Source organism: Triticum urartu, chromosome 6 (genome assembly GCF_003073215.2).
Source record: "Triticum urartu cultivar G1812 chromosome 6, Tu2.1, whole genome shotgun sequence".
NCBI classification, from domain to species: domain Eukaryota; kingdom Viridiplantae; phylum Streptophyta; class Magnoliopsida; order Poales; family Poaceae; genus Triticum; species Triticum urartu.
In genome coordinates this window covers 459,320,836-459,338,969 of record NC_053027.1, presented here as the reverse complement: position 1 = coordinate 459,338,969, position 18,134 = coordinate 459,320,836, and the positions used below count along the sequence as shown (strand labels likewise).

Below are 18,134 nucleotides of genomic sequence, written 5' to 3'. Positions count from 1 at the left end.
AGTACGGCAAAAGCCCACGCCGCTGTCCGATTCCATCGTCCGTCCGCCTCCACTCGAAAACGAGGCCCTACGACGAACCACGGGCCACAGAGAGAGGTCTAGAGCGCAGTCCATGTTCCAGATTATAATTAGAAGACGGTGACACCCTCTTTTTTCCTCTGTTATAATAGTACAAGTGCAGCTCACCTGTCCACTGTGGGCGATTATCTCAGCTGGGACTTTACAGGTCAAAGCAGTGGGGTTCATGATCATGAATAGAATAAGGGCTCAAAAGATCAGTGATTTACTTGCTGTGTGTTTCGGTAAAAAAAAGGTCCTACGGCTGGTTACCATGCTAGAGCATTCCCCTTGTTGGCCAAATGAGGCTTCTCCTTTCAGACGAAAAGTGTGTTTCTTCATGGTTCCTACTTCAAAGCAGCTCATAGCTAGTACATGCCATGGAGCAGAATTTGCCCTTCTTTAGTCTGTACAACCACTGTGTTCAACATTTAAAAACGGGCTCTGCTACAAATTGCAATTCATATCTGCTTTCAGTATGTTGCACTATGGACCAAATAGATTTATTTCCTTTTACACACCTGGATTTGCAATTAGGTGATTATATACATGTATTGTTACCAAAACGGCGCACAAACTTGAATGGAAATTTTTGAAATGGTAACACCAACATAGTGTGCCCCATTCACACCGTGGACTGATGATCAGTCTTCCTAGGTTCAATTCCTGTTGTACTTGCTCTTATGTTTCATCTAGGTGTCTCTATGCCTTCCTGGTGGCTGACTATCGTGGAGAGCTTGATGATCAACGCTCATTTATCGCATTTAGCTTGTCACAGATTTTCTGACGGCGCAATCGCCCAAAAACTTCCTTTTCCGTTGTTCTATCAGGTACACATACTTGATTACACGATATGTTGTTCTCTTTCCTTGCAAGAAACATATATTTCTCTTTATTCTTAGTTGTGGTTTATGCTGAAAAGGAACTATTACCACCATGCTTGTGACAAGTCAAAGAGTAAATAACCAGATGACCGATGGAAATAGCAAACATGTATCTCTTTCTAGCACAAGTGCGAGGGCACATGACAGGTTCCATTGCGGAGTTACAGAAGAACAAAATACATGCCGAATCGCCATCAGAGACGCTACTGAACAAGTTCGGGAATAAACATGCTGTACCTATTGATCAATGGGGCTCCCATTCCCTCAAATGTCGTGCCCTGAAAACCATAAGTACACAACGTCAACAGCGTGATACGAAAAACACTCTCTGAGGCGCACATGCTACCAATATAAGCAGGCCAGAAATGCATTGAAACAAACAATTAGGCATCTGAGTTCAGCTGAATTGCATTTACCATTTTGAAGAATGCTCTATGCCAAGGCCATTGCAGGTAAGTATCATTCCCTTAAATCTTGAAAGGTACTCCTAAAATACAGGAAAATATAGCAAACTTAAACAGAAAGCACATATAATAAGAATCAGAAAACTAGTAAAGAAGAGCTCTTACACGTGCAGTATATTGATTGACCTCGTAACAGCCAGAAAAGTCGTACTCAAGCCGTGTAACTGGATCACTTAAAACTGGAAAGACAATACAGTGCATTAGGTAAAAGAAGTTTTCAGAATTGTGTATAGTGAAGTGTGACCCTGCCACCATTCTTATCGGTACAAAATAGAGGGACAAAAGGTATCATCGGTGCCTAAAATAACAGACTTGAACAGTACTTTTGTAAGCCTCGTTGATCTCCTGAAATTTAGCTGTGACATCATCCTCGCCCTTATGCTTGTCGGGGTGCCACTTCTGGAGATGAGACACCACTTACAGTGAGTTGATCTATAATTTTGTTTGGGTAGACAATACATGGTAGTGGTTCGCAGAAGAGAAGCAGGGCATAAGATTTACCAGCGCTAATCTTCTATAACTCAGTTTGATGTTGTCGTCAGATGCATCGTAATCGACCTCCAGAACTTTGTAATAGTCCTGTCATCACAGATGAACTCTATGAAATGATATAAATGATAAGATGGATTAAATGGACAGGTCAGTATAACTATGCAAGAAAGTATACTGCGACCATTTCCCTATACATGAATGGCATGATAGTCCATAGGACCACATCACACTCGAGTTGTAGATGGTAATGCATATTCAGGGTATGCATAAGATGGTCTACAGCATAGCAACAGAGATCGGCAAGGGGTGCTCATATCACAGTCCACGACCGATCCAAAAGTTCAAATATTTGGATACAAAATCCCATAGTAGGTGGCACTTGCAAATGATAAACATATTTGGCCGAAGCAGCAGAGTTTTCCAGAAAACTAGTTTCTGCAACTCAATGCAAAATTCTTCAAGCAGCCAAGCAAGCAAGTCGATTAGGCACATAGACACCACAAATGCATCGATCAGCTTTCTAACAAAAATAGGACTAATTTAGGTAGGCAAGGTGAACCTAAACAGGGATGTTGCCTTACGCATACCAAACATGGATGAGCAACATACAATAGTTGGAATTTGACCAATCGCTCACCACAGATCAGTATGCCTAAATTTAACTACCATACATAGTCTACAGCACAGCAACAAGGGTCGACAAGGAGTGCTCATATCACAGTCCACAGTCGATCCAAAAGTTTGAGTGTTTGGATACAAATCTCCCATGGTAGGTGGCACTTGCAAACGATAATATATTCAGCCGAAGCAGCAGAGTTTTCCATAAACCTACTTTCTGTAAGTAGATAAAAACTCCTTCAACCACTCAAACAAGCAAATCGATTAGGCAATAGATGCATCGATCAGCTTGGACTAATTTAGGTAAACAATGTTTAGATAAACATGGGTGCTGCCTTACACATATCACAAATGGATGAGCAACAAGATAAACACTTGGAATTTGACCAATCGCCCGCCATAGATCAGTACGCCTAAATGTAACTACTAACCAAACAGTACACTGCTCCTCCCCCCAGCGAGGCCAAAGCAAACCAGTACTACTATACTCATTCCAGTAATAATCATAAACCAACAGGAGCTACAGATCCATGAACCGAAGTTCCCCCAAGCTAAAACCTTAAGATACTCGATCTCTCTCTGTTGAAGATGGCAAGAACAACGACCGGAGATTATCTTACGGGTTGCGGCTGCTCACCTTGTGGAGAGGCTCCTCGATTGCTCCGTCCATGCAGCGTAACAACTCATCACCCCCGGCCTCTCTGTGCCCCGCCCGTCGGTACACGTCCCGCCGCGCGCGTTGGGGGCTCCGGATTCGGGAGACCTGTCCAAGGGGGGGAGGGGATGATCGCGAGGGCGGGGGTGGGTGTGGGATCGGAGGGTGTTCTTCTTCTCCCCTCTCCTCTCCTCTTTTTTATTCTCCGCTGTTTATTTTTAAGAAACCCGTGGTGGATAAAGAGGGGCAGGCGGTGACGTGGATCACGGTGTCCTTTCGTGTCGCGGAGCGTCCCCGATTGCATTTTGTCGCCGATGCAGGCCTGGGCTTTTGCCTCGTTGCGTGTGTGGCTCGCCGCTGCAGACTTGGGCCTTTTGTATGCCATCAATGTATTCCTGGGAAAATTCTCTTTCTTTCCTGATAATTTAATTTTAGAAATCCTGATGATCAAATACTATGTATTATCCTTCAGATTACAGCAATTCTTCCCCTGTTATCAAAAAAGGAAAGAAAGCAGCAGTTTTCCCTCTGGTGACGTTTGAGGCCAGCAACGAGGCATGATAAATGTAACGAACGACACAACACTGACAAATAGAATGCGGCTGGAACTTACAGGATGAGGTTTACACTTGACTCTGCAGAGTCACAGCCTACAAGGTATATCTGACTATCTGAGAGGGAACATTCTATTCCCCAGCCAATAGGTCAGCCTTGAAAGACAATTTTGATGAGTATACATATATATATCCTAAGAAAGGTGCAAGCCTATACCAACAAGTAAAAAAGTTTCTGGCGAAACAGGCGTGTAGGGTGTGTCAATTCAAGTATTCAACTGCACCTCAGCATGTTCAAGATCTTCAGAGTTGGAAACGATGGTGTCCCAAATATCATTTACGGGTGAATCATCACATCAAACGGCCAGCATATTGTGCTCTAGGGTATTTTTGTTGCAGCTGGGGCCACTGCACGAAGAACTGATCGGCCATCCGTAGCTTGTACAACAGTAAACCACTTAACGAAAGCTTCTTCACTCTTGCGATACTTTCAATGTAGAAAATGGAGGACCATCCCAGACCAAGCACCTGCAAGAATATAACAATTAAGTACTCGATAGAAAATTTTAAGCATTGCATTGACTTATTATTTAGGGCAAAAAAACAGTGTTATCATTGGGTTTATAGCAAACACAGATTTATAACAGTATTGATACCCTACTGTCCTAGTTTTCGTTCTATGATAAACAAAAAGGTACTACAAATGCTGTGGTGCTTCAAACATAAATCTTGTACTGAGCTATATACTCCCTCCTTCCCTAAATATTTGTCTTTCTAGAGATTTCAACAAGTGACTACATACGGAGCAAAATGAGCGAATCTACACTCTAAAATATGTCTATATACATCCGCATGTGATAGTCCATTTGAAATCTCTAAAAGGACAAATATTTAGGAACGGAGGGAGTAGAACATAGGATGTAAAGTTACCTTCAGAAGAAAAGCTGAAGCACATAGAGGGATGCATGTCCCGGGACCATTGCAAAATATCTACAAGGGTGTTACAAGCAATTAGTATAATATAACTGCACTCATATGGCGTAATGGGTGCTAATAAGTTTGAAGAATGCACACCACTTGTGGTCTGATTCTTATTATTAGCCACATAGCATGCAAAGTAGCACGCAGTGTTGTTGCGATGGAGGTAATGTAGGATTGGCCCACTTCACGGCTACGATATATCTGCATGAACTGGGCGTTCTCGATGATCATTTCTCTATCACCCTAAAAAGGCATCATTGGTGTCATAAGCAAAACTAGAATTACTTGCAAATAATATCGTAATTTTATATAGCAAGGTAACTGACCTCCACATGAATCAATGACTTCTCATAGACTTGCAAATAATATCGTAATTTTATATAGCAAGGCAACTGACCTCCACATGAATCAATGACTTCTCATAGACCTGTGCCTTTGGAAGGCTCATGTTATCAGTAAGTGCAGCCACATAGTACCTAGGCGTAAAGCGATCCTTCTGAAGCTCAGATACAATATTCATCATCTCTGCAGTATGCCCTCCTGCGGAAGGGACATGAAAATTAATAGGTGAATGTAATGATATATTCTGCTGTGGGCAGTTATGATTACATAATGACAACCTAATAGTTTCTTGGTGAATACGTAACTGATATTTCTAGTTGTGCTTATGTAAGTACACTGTGATCAAATGTATTGACAGGAAAATAACAACATTTGGACACATAATTGGGCTCTCAGAACGAATACACACCTGCTTAGTCCTAAATGATTATTTATACAATAAATGTCATATTTGCACTAGAACCAGACATGGACCGGTGCAAACTATGGAGAGACAAAAGCTGGAATGAAATGTATCCATGGTGAGGTGGTAGTGATACCAGCACATTGGCAACAAGCCAACAACAGCATCATTTGCAAGTGAAGTGGGAGGAGGTAGAATGTTTAGCTTGCAAACCTCAGTACAATATCGAGTCCAGATAGAAGAAAAAGGAAAAGGCAATCTACAACATGTGGAGAACATAAGCTGGTGCTTTATAAAGCTACAAGTGATTTCTTAACTCTGAGTTCTCTTCAACTCCGAAGTATTTTAATACAATACAAATAGTTGAAGTTAATTTTACAAAAGAAAAAAGGCAGATTGTGGGAGTGTGTGTGACTTGAATTATTGATTTGGCCATGCAGATACAGAATTGGATCTGCCACATTAGAATTCACAACCAAGGGTGTCTCCGCATCCAACCAACATGCAAGTACCCTACCTATGAAGGATAGCTGGTTCACTTGAGGAGAATATCTTCTATGATCATACCGCAATCATGTCATCCATGAACAGGCTCCATACGATCCCCTAGAGTAGAAATGGAATAAGTCACGTGGCATGGTCCAATTCTCTATTTATTCCACTCACCTTTTTATTATAGTATATGGAAATGCATTCATTTTCTTTGCATCGATTGTGATCCGCAATACTGTCGGAGTAAAAGAAGGGATCTAAGGAAGAATTATTATGTATTGAACCGGGAAAAAGCCTCTGTAACGGTTGGTCGGTAGTAAAAATTCATAGCAAAACCGGTAGCAACTTGTACTAGAAAACAATGAGTACACTCCCAGTTGTCTAAATAAATACTGTGCAATATACAAGCTAATTGGGAAAAAAAACTAGGTATCTTGTTTCTTAAAGATGGTTTGATCTGTGTATGAATCACCCGTATGGCATGGGAAATATAGACTGAATTTTATCCTAGGTCAAAGATTGCAATGTGTTATCCCTAAAATTTCCGTCAAGGTTACAAATTAGTAGCACAGGAGTTGCTTACAAAGCCAGAAACACCATTGAGCAATAAGAAATCTAGACGCCCGCAAAACAACTGCACAAATGTTAGGAGAGTAATTGTCGATCATGGTAACAATTCCCGTTGGAATTTACTATCCTGTCATCTCGGTGCAACTCAAGGCATCGCTTTGGACACTGTTCTCTGTAGTAAAATTGACAATTTCAGTTTGAAGGCCATGATGTACTCACCAGACCCGAGGACGATGAGACACCGCAGCCCGGAGGCACGAGACCTCGACGGCGGTAGGCCGCTGCGGCAAAGCACGTAGGCGACGCGGACGGCGAGAACGGATACGAGTACTGGAATAGCACAACACGCTGCCGCGAAGGCGTCGAACCCCATCTCCAGAAGCGGTGGAGATGGGGTATGAGATCTGCGTGTGCGTGGTGCCGATCAACAGCAGCGCAGAGCTGGTGGCGGTGAGGGCGCTAGATCCCCAGTCTCACCGGCAACCGCGCGTGGCGTCGGGGCAGGGGAGGGGACTGTGATGGGGATGCTCGCCGGCCGTCTCCCGATGGCGGCGTCGGCCGAGGGAGCACAGGTCTTTCTTTTTCAGTGGTGCCGAGGGAGCACGAGGCGGCCGCGGGGGAGAGGCCGTCGTATTGTGGGCCAGCCCATACCTGGCCAAACGGACCGGCCCGTCCCATCGTAATCATGCCTGGCCCGGCACGGCCCGCCAGGGCACGATTACTATACGGGATCGTGCCATGCCGGCCCGCGTGCTGCGCCCCAGGCCCAGGCACGGCCCAGTTAGTAAACGGGCCGGCACGTTGGCCCGTTTAGCATGATGGGCCGCATATTTTTAACCTATTATTTGACGCACCGAGCGTTTTTTAGTCTATTTTTACATGTTGGGCTATATATAGATGTAGAAAAATAAAAAAAACTTAATCGGGCCGTGCCGTGCCGGCCCGCGTGCCCAGCCTCTAGGCCCAGGCACGGCCCAGGACGTGCCACGTGCCGGGCCCGGCCCGTTTAGCCCGTGTCGTGCCTGGCCCAAGGCGGGCCGTGCCGGCGTGCTCACGGGCCGGCCCGAAAAAACTAGCCCATTTGGCCAGCTATAGGCCAGCCCAGTTAGAGATGCCGCAAAAACGTGTGCCTAAAAAACAGTTTACTGGATTCTAAAAAGAAACTCAAATGATAAGTGTCACACGTGTAGCATGAAGCAATTGAAACGTCTCAATTAGAGCAACTCTAACGGGTCAACCCAAACGGATACGCGTTTTGTCCGTTTTTTATCCGTTTGGATCGGCCGCCCGGCGTCCGCCCAGTTTTGCATTTGGGTCGGCAGTGCGTCCAACGCGCCGACCCATTTCATGTCCGCACTCAACTCTTAAAAAAAAGGCTCGCGGTCATCATGATCTCCACCTTCATGATCTTCACCCCGGCCATCATGCTCGTGAGAGCCACTTCTTTCGCCTTGGTCTTGGCGTTGGCGGCTTCGATATCTAGCATCTTGACCTGCTTCTCCGCCTCTAACTTGAACATCTTGGCTTGCTTCTCCGCATTCATCTCAAGCCTCCTCCTTTGGATCTCCATGAAAGCGTCCATTTGCTCCGCCTTGAAACGTCGGCGCTCCTCCTTTCTTGAGTCTTACTTGTTCATCATGCCCTCCACGCTTGCGATCAAGGCGTTGGATGCTGCATCCCGCTTGTCCTCCTTCTTGGAGTTGGTCTTCCCCCGCGGCTGTGCCGGCTCTCCCTCCCCAACCTCCTCCACGGCTTGCTTCCCCCACGCGACTTGAGGGCGGCATATTGCGCCTTGAACTTCTCCTTGTCCTTGATGACCCGAAAGCAATGGGAGAGATTGAAGCACTTGCCATTGTGTTGAACCTTGAATGCCTCCAAAGCTTGAAATGCCTACAACAAGTTTCCATGCAAGTATATGGGCAAATGATGTGCAAATGAACACGCAAGCATGAACTTGATGACACAAAAGAGGGCGGCTCGCTAGCATACCATGTCTTGCATGCCGATGCCGCTCACGGGGCGGGCCTTGACACTCTCAAGAGTGGCGCAAAACTTGTGCACTCTTGTTGGATCACCCTCCATCACTTGGAAATGGACACCCACCCGCGCGTGCTCACAAATTGGTAAGACGGAAACTTCTTACGCTCATGAAACTCTCGGTGGACACGAATCCAAAAGGTTGAATGCTTTTGTTCGGCGCCCGTCTTGGGGTCTTGTCCAATGTCTCGCCAGCACTCACAGAGAAGCTTGTCCTCGGCAGCCGTGTATGCCTTCATGCGCTTGCTCTTGCGCTTTGGCTTAGGACCGGCGGCTTGGTTGGCGAGCTCGTCCTCGAACAAAGGCTCCACTTCGATGTCGCACTCGTCCTCTTCCTCTAGCTCGTAGTCGTCCGGGAACTCATGGTCGAGTGGGAAGCCGTCCAGGTCGACGCTGACCTAATCACGCATGAAGGCCGCCTGGTCGGGATCATAGCCAGCGGCCGGCGCGAACGCCCCGCGGCCGTCCTGGCTTTGGGTCTCGTCGGAATCGTAGCCAGCGGCCTCTAGATTTAAAGCTACCATTGTATTTCAACTATTTTTTATATCAACTTTTACTAGTAGACCATGGCAATTTTTAGTAATTAACCACGGCAAATTTAATTCATGGATCATTGCAATTTTTAGTAATTTATCATTGCATTTTTTGTTTATAGATCATGGAAATTTTAATATTTTAACCATGGCAATTCTAGTATTTTTTACCATGGAAATTGTTATTTTGTATGAACCATGGAAAATTTTAGTGCATGTATCATGGCAAATTTTGAGTAATTCACCATGGCAATTTTAGTTTATGGTTCATGTCAAAATTAAGGAATTGACCATGCATTTTTAAAGTAACTGAAGAGAGATTCTTTTTAATTATGAACCATATAAAAATTATTTTAGTAATTCCTTTGTATTCTTTTTAATTATGAACCATGTCAAAATTATTTTTAAAGTAATTGAGGACAGATTCTTTTACGCAACCTTATTTCTTATAGATTCTGTTGGGCTTCAAATTCTACGTAGAGTTTTGTGGGACAACAACAAATTTCCCTCAAGTGGATTACTTAATGTTTATCAATCTGTGGAAGGTGTAGGATGAATATGGTCTCTCTCAAACACCCCTACAACCAAATACAAAGAATCTCTTGTGTCCTCAACACACCCAATAACATGGTAAATTGTATAGGTGCACTAGTTCAACGAAATGATGGTGATACAAGTGTAGTATGGATAGTAGATATATGTTTTTATAATCTGAAAATATAAAAATGTCAAGGTAGCAAGTGATAAAATGGAGCACAAACGGTGTTGTAATGCTTAGAAACAAGGCCTGGGGTTCATGCTTCCACTAATGCAATCTCTCACACTATAAAAAAAAGACACATCCGTGACATTTTGGGCCGAACAATTTTTTTTCTGTCATACATATGACACTTCTATGACGATAATTGTGACAAAACCCGGTATCATCATAGATGTGGTGGGCTCCTACTTCTATGACAAAAAATCATGACAGAAAATGGGCTTTTCGTCTTGGGCGGGCCGGAGACGCAGCTGCATGACATTCTTTGGGCCGTCCATGATGGAAAAAACCGTGGTAGAAGCGAGGGGGGGATTTCGGGGAGTTCCCGGTTACGGCGGGAAGTCGGGGGCCGAGCGATGCGCGTTTCTCTCATACACGTACGCGCGTGTGTGCGAGGCGTTGGCTCTAACTGAACCCGAGCGAGGCATTCGACTCTAACTGAACCCGAGCGATTGCACTACAGGCTACGCGTTACTGAACCCGAGCGATCGATCGATGGCTGTTAACTGAACCCGATCGAGTGATTGCTTCGCTACTGCTGCTAACTGAAGCCGATCGATGCTGCCTCTGGGATGAACAGTGAGCGTTGCGGGGGGTTTTGGATGAATAGTGAGCGGTGGCGTTGCCTCTGGATGAACAGGACCCCGTGGTGTGGAGGGCTGGATGAACAGTAGACGGTGGAGGGGTGCCCGTGGAGGGGTGGTTGAACAGGACCCCGTGGTGTGGAGGGCTGGATGAACAGTAGACGGTGGAGGGGTGGTTGGACAGTAGTCGGTGGAGTAGCATGCAGTGGAGGCTGGATGAACAGGAGCCCGTGGAGGCTGGAGGAGGTCGATGGTGGAGATGAACAGTATTCCGTGGAGTCCCGTTTTGCGGTACGCCACACCCCTCCCGATGAACAGGACCCCCATTTCGATCGTAGGAGGTCCGTTTCGTCCGTTTTGCGGTACGCCACACCCTTCCCGATCAACAGGACCCCCGTTTCGACCCTAGGAGGTCCGTTTCCTTCGTTTTGCGGTACGCCACACCCCTCCTGATCAACAGGATCCTGTTTCGAACGTAGGAGGTCTGTTTCCTCTGTTCTGCGGTACACCAGGCCTCGTTTCCATCGCCTGTTCCGTCCAATCCCTCCCGATGAACACGACCACGCATTCCGTTCCGACCCAGCCGGTTGGCTCCCACGCGTTCCGTTGCCTCCCGATGAACACGACGCATTCCGTTGCCTCCCCATGAACACGACACGTTCCGTTGCCTCCCCATGAACACGACGACGACGCTGTTTCTCCGTTCTGACCCAGCCATGTACACGAGCCCTGGCCGTACGTATGCGCGAGTAGGCGTTCGAGACCCCACCCGTATGTACACATACGTGGCCGTATTTTCTTTCTTGCACCCTGGCCGCTGTACGTACGTGTACATGCTACGTGTGCGCCTCTACTACGACACGTGCGCGCCTCTACATCGACCAGTATGTACATACACATTCGCGACCAGAATGACAATGCTACGCACGCTTCGACCAGGTGGGTCCCGACTGTCAGGCACTTCCTTGCGTGCAAAGATGTAGCTGGTGTGTCCCAGCAGTCAGGGGGGCGAATTGTTTTTTTGCCCGGACGCACTTCCTTGCGTGCGAAGGTGTAGCTGGTGGGTCCCAGCAGTCACGGGGGAAACGTTTTTTTCATGAAATACGGTGGCCTATCCCGGTGGGTCCCCGCTGTCAGGTGGAGGAATAATTATTTTGCACGTAATAAGGAGGCACTTCCTTGCTGCGGCCGTGGATCCAGCTGTCAGCCTCTCCACGTACAGTCCATGTCCGATGGAAGCCGTTCCTTGACCACGTTGACCACGCTGCGCCGAGAGCACCAGGGCGGTGGACGACGGCGAGGCCTAGGAAGGGGACGACGTGGAGCCAGGGAAGACGCGACAGTGGATGCCCACGCGTAGAGGAGTACGAGGGTTCATTGGTTCGCTGCAGTGTGAGGCTGCCGTCGCTGCAGAATAACAGAGGGTGTGGGTGAGTAGAGGGATGGCCTGGCCAGCGGTGGGAGTAGTAGGGGGCGGTGAGGCCTCCGCCACATGGCAGCCGGCCACGGGAGGCAGGAGCACGAGGCACGACCGGCGCTGGTTTGGGCGGCTAGAGCAAGAAGACCAGAGGTTGAAGAAGCACTATGGCCGTTGGATGGACATCGTACGGTCACTGGAGCTAGAATCGTGCATATTGACTGACAAAGCCCTCCGTCCCCGAAACTTAGTAGGCCCACAAGTCAGCCTGCCACTATACTGGGTCCCAACTAACAGGGAGAGTATTCATTTTTTTGTGCGTAATAAGGAGGCACTTCCTTGCGTGCGAAGATATAGCTGGTGGGTCCGAGTTGTCAGCGGCGGTAACGTTTTTTTCGCGAAATACAGAGGCCCTTTCGGTGGGTTCCTGATGTCAGGTGGAGGAATCATTATTTTGTGCGTAATAAGGAGGCATTTCCTTGCGTGCGGCCGTGGACCCAGCCGTCGGCCTCTCCATGTACAGTCCACTTCAAATGCATGTCGGTCGTTGACCACGTTGACCAGGCCACGCCGAGAGCACCAGGGCGGTGGACGACGGCGAGGCCTAGGAAGGGAATGACATGGAGGCAGGGAAGACTCAGCAGTTGTTTCCCACACGAAGGGGAGTACGACTGTACGAGGGTTTACTGGTTCGTCTGCCGTCGCCGGAGAATAACAACAGGTGTAGGTGAGTAGAGGGATGGCTAGGCCAGCGATGGGAGTACGATGGGGCGGTGAGGCCTGCGCGGCAGCATAGCCGACCGCGGGGAGGAGGGAGCAGGCAGTCCCGCCAGCGCTTGTTTGAGCGGCTGGAGCAGGAAGAGCAGAGATTAAAGAAGCACGACGACCGTTTGATGGACATCCAACAGTCACTGCTTGTGTGTCAACCTTTTTTTAGGAAAGCCTCAAATCTGTGGAAAATAGCATACAACCCATCTGCCATTATTTCTAATAATTTACAGCCCATTTGCTAATTCTTAAGGTTTTTTAGCCCATATTCTTTTTGTTAGCATTACAGCCCATATTGTGGCCACGGTTAAAAAAATTATACGAAATTTTGCATATTTCGGTGCGGTCCGAACTATTTTTAATGTCGAAATTTCGACTCACATTCAAACTGATTTAAAAAATAAATGTATATCAATATAAAATCCAATAAATTCTTCACGCATAAAAATTAATGTAATTTAAAATCTCGAAATGAAAAAAAGATATTTGAAACTAATTGCCAGTTTGATGTGTTTTAAAAATGTACATCCCATTTCTCATTACTCATGGGCCATTTTCTCGGCCAGCCGAATGAAAGCTCTCCTCGTCTTGAAAGATTTGCAGCCCAACATGCCTGACAAAGCGACTTACTTGGCAAATCACAAAAAAAAACTGGGCTGTGGCCGTGGACCCAGCTGTCAGCCTCTCCACGTACAGTACTCTTCCGATGGAAGTCGTTCCTTGACCACGTTGACCACGCCGCGTGAAGAGCACCACGGTGAGGCCTAGGAAGGGGACGACGCGGAGCCAGGGAAGACGCGGCAGTGGAAGCCCGCGCGAAGAGGAGTATGAGGGTTCACTGGTTCGACTGTGGTGTGAAGTTGCCGTCGCCACAGGGCCTGACTAGCGGTGGGAATAGTAGGGGGCGGTAAGGCCTCCGCGGCAGCACAGCCGGCCACGGGAGGCAGGAGCATGCGGCACGACCGGCGCTGCTTTGGGCGGCTGGAGCAAGAAGACGAGAGGGTGAAGAAGCACTACGACTGTTGGATGGACATCGTACGGTCACTGGAGCTAGAATCGTTCATATTGACTAAGTTGACAAAGCCCTCCGTCCCCGTTAACTTAGTAGGCCCACAAGTCAGCCTCCCACAATGGTGGGTCCCAGCTAGCAGGGGGTATTCATTTTTTTGTGCGTAATAAGGAGGGACTTCCTTGCGTGCGAAGATATAGCCGGTGGGTCTGACATGTCAGCGGGAGGAACGTTTTTTTCGTGAAATACAGAGGCCCTTCCGGTGGGTCCCAGCTGCCAGGTGGAGGAATCATTATTTTGCGCGTACAGTCCATGGCCGATGGATGTCGTTCGTTGACCACGTTGACCAGGCCGCGCCGAGAGCACCATGGCGATGGACGACGGCGAGGCCTAGGAAGGGAACGACCCGGAGCCGGGGAAGACTCGACAATGGTTGCCCACGCGGTGGGGAGTACGAGGGTTTACTGGTCCGGCTGCCGTCGCTAGAAAATAACAGGAGGTGTTGGTGAATAGAGGAATGGCCTGACTAGCAATGAAGTAGGGTGGGGCGGTGCGGCCTGTGCGGCAGCACAGCCGGCCACGGGAGGCGGGAGCAGGCAGTCCCCCCGGAGCTGGTTTGGGCGGCTGGAGCAAGAAGATCAGATATTGAAGAAGTAGCACGACCGTTGGATTAACATCGTTAATCCAACGGTCACTGCTGCTAGAATCATTTGTGGACTAAGTTGACAAAGCCAAAGTACACGTCAACCTAATAGACCCACAAGTCAGCCTCCAAATCTGTCCCAAACAACATACAACCCTAAATTTTAAATCTAAATATACCTTAATTTAAATTTAATGAAATTTTACCCGAACAAAAACAATGAAATTTAAAATATCAAAATCCAAAAGAGAACAGTATTTTGGAACTAATTGCCTGTTTGCTATATTTTTTCATTTTACAGTCCATTTACTATTACTTATAGCCCATTTTCTATTACTTATAGCCCATTTTCTGGGCAAAATGCATCCCTCCTCGTCTTGAAAGATTTCCGGCCCAGCGGGGCATAGAAAAGCAAGTAGGCCTACGTTGGTTATTCTACAAAAAAACAAAATAGCTGGCTAGCCATTTTCAGAAAGGAAAAAACAAACTGGGTTGGTCATGTGCTAAACATATGAAATAAAAGCTTGGGCTAGACGGGCCACGGGTCCCGCACAACCCAGTTCATACCCTTCTCCGTCCCGAAGAAACAAAATTACTGCGCGCGCTGCTGGGTCCCTACTGTCATCCTCACCATGTACAGTCATCTCCTTATTCCTCTCGGTTGTTGACCATGTTGACAACACCGGAGGGCGGCGCCGTGGCGAGTGAACCAAGGAGGAGGACGATGGTGAGGCCTCGGACGGGAATGAACAGGAGTCGGGGAAGATCACAGCCAGCCGTGGGAGGCGGGAGCAGGCGGTCCCGCCGGCGCTGGTTTGGCTTTGGCGGCTCGAGGAAGAAGAGACTGAAGAAACGCGACAGACGTTGAATGTCAATCCAACGGTCAAGGTTGACACAATCGTTTGTTCACTAAGCGGACACCAAGTAGCATACTTTTTTATATATAGAAAGAAAATCAAAGACTTGGGAAGGCGTACATAACAAGCTAGTGTACCAGTAAAGAGACGTTGCCGAGTTTTAGAAAAAAGAAAGACGTGCTCCTGTAGCTTGTTTGAATCCAAACCTAGATTATGACTATATATGGTGCTATGCTACTCTGCAAGTAATGAAACTGACATATCCAACGTTCGCTTCTCCTCTTCTCTACTTACTCTGCCTAGCATCAGAAGCTCTGGCCGCAGCAACCATGTCTGCTGGCTGCTCGTCCACCTGCTCTTCAGCAGGCAACAACCAGATATGCGCCAAGTCGCCACCCGTACTATCGCCTGTGGGTCTCATCACACCCCCGCCGGCACGCACACCGCAGCCAATTGCTCATTGCAACCCGCTGCCGTTGGTGTGGTGCCACTGCTGCAAATCATGTAGAGTCATCCGTCGTGTCTCAACCACAATCCGCAACCCTGGCTGAGTCTTCTACAAATGCCCGAATCATGGGGTAATAATATGTTTAAGTGTTGTTCTGCTGCTTTCATTTGCTAATTTTTTTAATAGTTTGGTTGATGATCTTCCAATTTGATTCGTGCAGAAAAGGGAAGATTCATGTGATTTGTATTTCTAGAAAGTTGCTGATGTGGGGGAATGCAACTATGCTGATTATTTGGTTAGTCGAGGAATCCCAATACTAGCAGGTTGGGGTGTTGGACAAGTAACTGAAGGAACGTCAGAAGAGGAAGATGCAGAGCAGAAGGTTAAAGATCCAGTTTCTCTGATCATGGCCAAGCAACAGCCGTTGAACGGCCTTGACAGCAATGAGGAGATGAAAGAGCTTGTGAAGATAATGGGAAAAATCGATGTGCTCTATAGGATGATTGTCTCTTTATTTGCAGTGTATGTAGCACTCGTGATGTATTCAGTGGCTACGACATGAGCACTTTGCTGAAACTAGTAATGAATGAAACCTGTGTAGCAGGATGGGTGTAGTGTTGTGAACATCTAATGATTTCTATTAACGAAAATCAGGGGGTATCCCCTTTTGCTCATATAAATAAATAAATAGCAGAGGCCCTGTCGGGTCAGCTTTGTTCTCATTCAAAGACGTCGAGCAAATTGCAGTCCAACAGCAAACTATGTCATCAAATTTAAGTTTCACAGCCAAATATGAGTACAACTAAACAACAATGTCATAATGTTTTAGTTGTCATACAATCACCAAACACAAATCAACATACATAACAAGTGACGTTCTCACAGCAAAATACTAAACAACATGTTCATCAGGTTTCAGTTGTCATAGAAAACACAATTTCACATAGTAGATAAAAAACGTCTTCTGTCAGACAAATACGACAAAAGCAATGTAATCATCAGCTACAGCAGCAGCGTCAACATCTTCACCATGTGTATCAGTCTGAATCGTAATTCCCCATGGTGTCACCTTCTTCTTCGTCCTCAACATCCCCGAACGTTGGCTTCTTCTTGATCAACTCTTGTATGTCCACAGCACAACATGCAATCTTTTCGCCGGCGTCATTGACGTGATGGTTCTCAAAGATATTAGGAACATTTGTGTTATCTTGTACATCAGGAGCAGTGTAAGCATCATCTTGTTGTGCAACTTCATTAAACGAATTCCTCTGCTCAAACCTTTGCAATACTCTCCAGTCATCACTACGTGCAAATGTGTTTTCCAAGAAAAATATCTGTGTTGCTTGATTTGCCAAAATAAAAGGCTCGTTGGTCTGGTACGCCGCCTTGACATTGATGGATTTGAAATAATCATCAGCTCTAAGTTTTGCGATCCTGGAAAACAGGTTATACCAATGGCAGCACAACAGAACACACACCGATGATCCTCGAAACTAGAGATAAACTACAACTGAACAATGTCTGTTATGTTAGCATACATTTCAGTTGTCTCTTTGTCATACGTATCCGTGCTCATGATGGCACTGTTTTGTGTCTTCCTGCCTTCGTCTCGTGCAAGGGCGCTGTAGCGCACATCTCCAACAACGCAAGATTCATAATGTCTTACCCGAGTATCAGGACCCATTGCTAGTGAGTAAAGGGCATCATCAACTGCCTGCCCATCCTCCCGCATCTTCTTAACCTATGGTTAGAAAATAGACAAGCTGATCATCTTATGTACTCAATATATTAAAAAACTGACAGTGCACTTCAAAAGCTTACATGGTTCTTGAACCATTTCGCAAATCCTGCCATAACCAGTTTGTCAATGTTTCTTGGATTTTGCGGCAGTAACTCCTCTTTGTAGATGCTGCACAACATAGTGATCGCGTCAAACATCTAAATATATAAGAATGTGCTGCAAGTTTAGTAGATTACAATGTATAAGCTGCAGTACTGCACTTATTTGATATAAGGTAGTATCTCAGGACAGTTATTCAACACATACCAAACCATTTTGTCCAAATCTTTAGGTTTGTCCTCTTGTCGACTCTTCCCTGTAACTCGAACAGAATAATCGAAAACATTGAGCCCAGGATTGTCTTCACCCACCTCTTTGCTAAGCTGATCAGCTGTTTCAATGTATTTTGAGCAGAATGTCAACGCTTCTGTAGCAATGTAGGCCTCTGCAATGGAACCCTCGGGTCTAGCTCTGTTCCTAACATAGCCCTTGAAAGTGCCTCGCCGCCTTTCAATAGGGTACATCCAGCCATACTGTACTGAACCTCTAAGTAGTGCCTCATCAGGTAGATGAACAGCCAAATGCACCATCACATCAAAGAAGGCTGGAGCATATATCTTCTCAAGGTCGCATAGGATAGTTGGTATCTTGTCTCTAAGACGCTCCAAAGCATCTATCCTGATATTCCTACTACAGAGTTCCCTGAAGAATTGTCCCAACTCTGCAACTGCTCTGTATAAGTCAGGGCGGCCCAATCCTCTAAGGATAACAGGTAAAACCCTTTGA

The 18,134-nt window shown here is 46.6% G+C and overlaps 2 protein-coding genes across 2 annotated transcripts; both read right to left on the bottom strand.

Moving 5' to 3' along the window:
- Positions 1–1,036: 1,036 nt before the first annotated feature.
- On the bottom strand, positions 1,037–3,393 carry LOC125514191 (chaperone protein DnaJ-like). The gene is made up of 6 exons (XM_048679473.1): positions 3,153–3,393; positions 1,907–1,984; positions 1,729–1,804; positions 1,511–1,584; positions 1,358–1,428; positions 1,037–1,219 (listed from the first exon to the last, which is right to left on the bottom strand). The coding sequence occupies exons 1-6, from the start codon at positions 3,183–3,185 to the stop codon at positions 1,186–1,188; spliced, it is 366 nt and encodes a 121-aa protein (XP_048535430.1). The 5' UTR covers positions 3,186–3,393; the 3' UTR covers positions 1,037–1,185.
- Positions 3,394–3,735: 342 nt separating this feature from the next.
- Positions 3,736–7,131, bottom strand: LOC125514190 (UDP-N-acetylglucosamine transferase subunit ALG14). Its single transcript, XM_048679472.1, has 5 exons — positions 6,732–7,131; positions 5,103–5,245; positions 4,799–4,948; positions 4,655–4,714; positions 3,736–4,252 (listed from the first exon to the last, which is right to left on the bottom strand). Exons 1-5 carry the CDS (start codon positions 6,883–6,885, stop codon positions 4,076–4,078), a joined length of 684 nt encoding a protein of 227 aa, XP_048535429.1. The 5' UTR covers positions 6,886–7,131; the 3' UTR covers positions 3,736–4,075.
- Positions 7,132–18,134: the final 11,003 nt, after the last annotated feature.

Excerpts from the sequence above, each read along its gene's own strand:
- LOC125514191 (XM_048679473.1), bottom strand. The coding sequence starts at position 3,185 with ATGGACGGAGCAATCGAGGAGCCTCTCCACAAG. Across the intron at positions 1,429-1,510 it reads TCAATCAATATACTGCACGT|GAGTACCTTTCAAGATTTAA; the intron begins GTAAGAGCTCTT and ends CCTGTATTTTAG. Across the intron at positions 1,220-1,357 it reads ATAGAGCATTCTTCAAAATG|GGCACGACATTTGAGGGAAT; the intron begins GTAAATGCAATT and ends TATGGTTTTCAG.
- LOC125514190 (XM_048679472.1), bottom strand. The coding sequence starts at position 6,885 with ATGGGGTTCGACGCCTTCGCGGCAGCGTGTTGTGCTATTCCAGTACTC. Across the intron at positions 5,246-6,731 it reads TCTCATCGTCCTCGGGTCTG|GAGGGCATACTGCAGAGATG; the intron begins GTGAGTACATCA and ends TCCCTTCCGCAG. Across the intron at positions 4,253-4,654 it reads CTTCAGCTTTTCTTCTGAAG|GTGCTTGGTCTGGGATGGTC; the intron begins GTAACTTTACAT and ends ATATTCTTGCAG.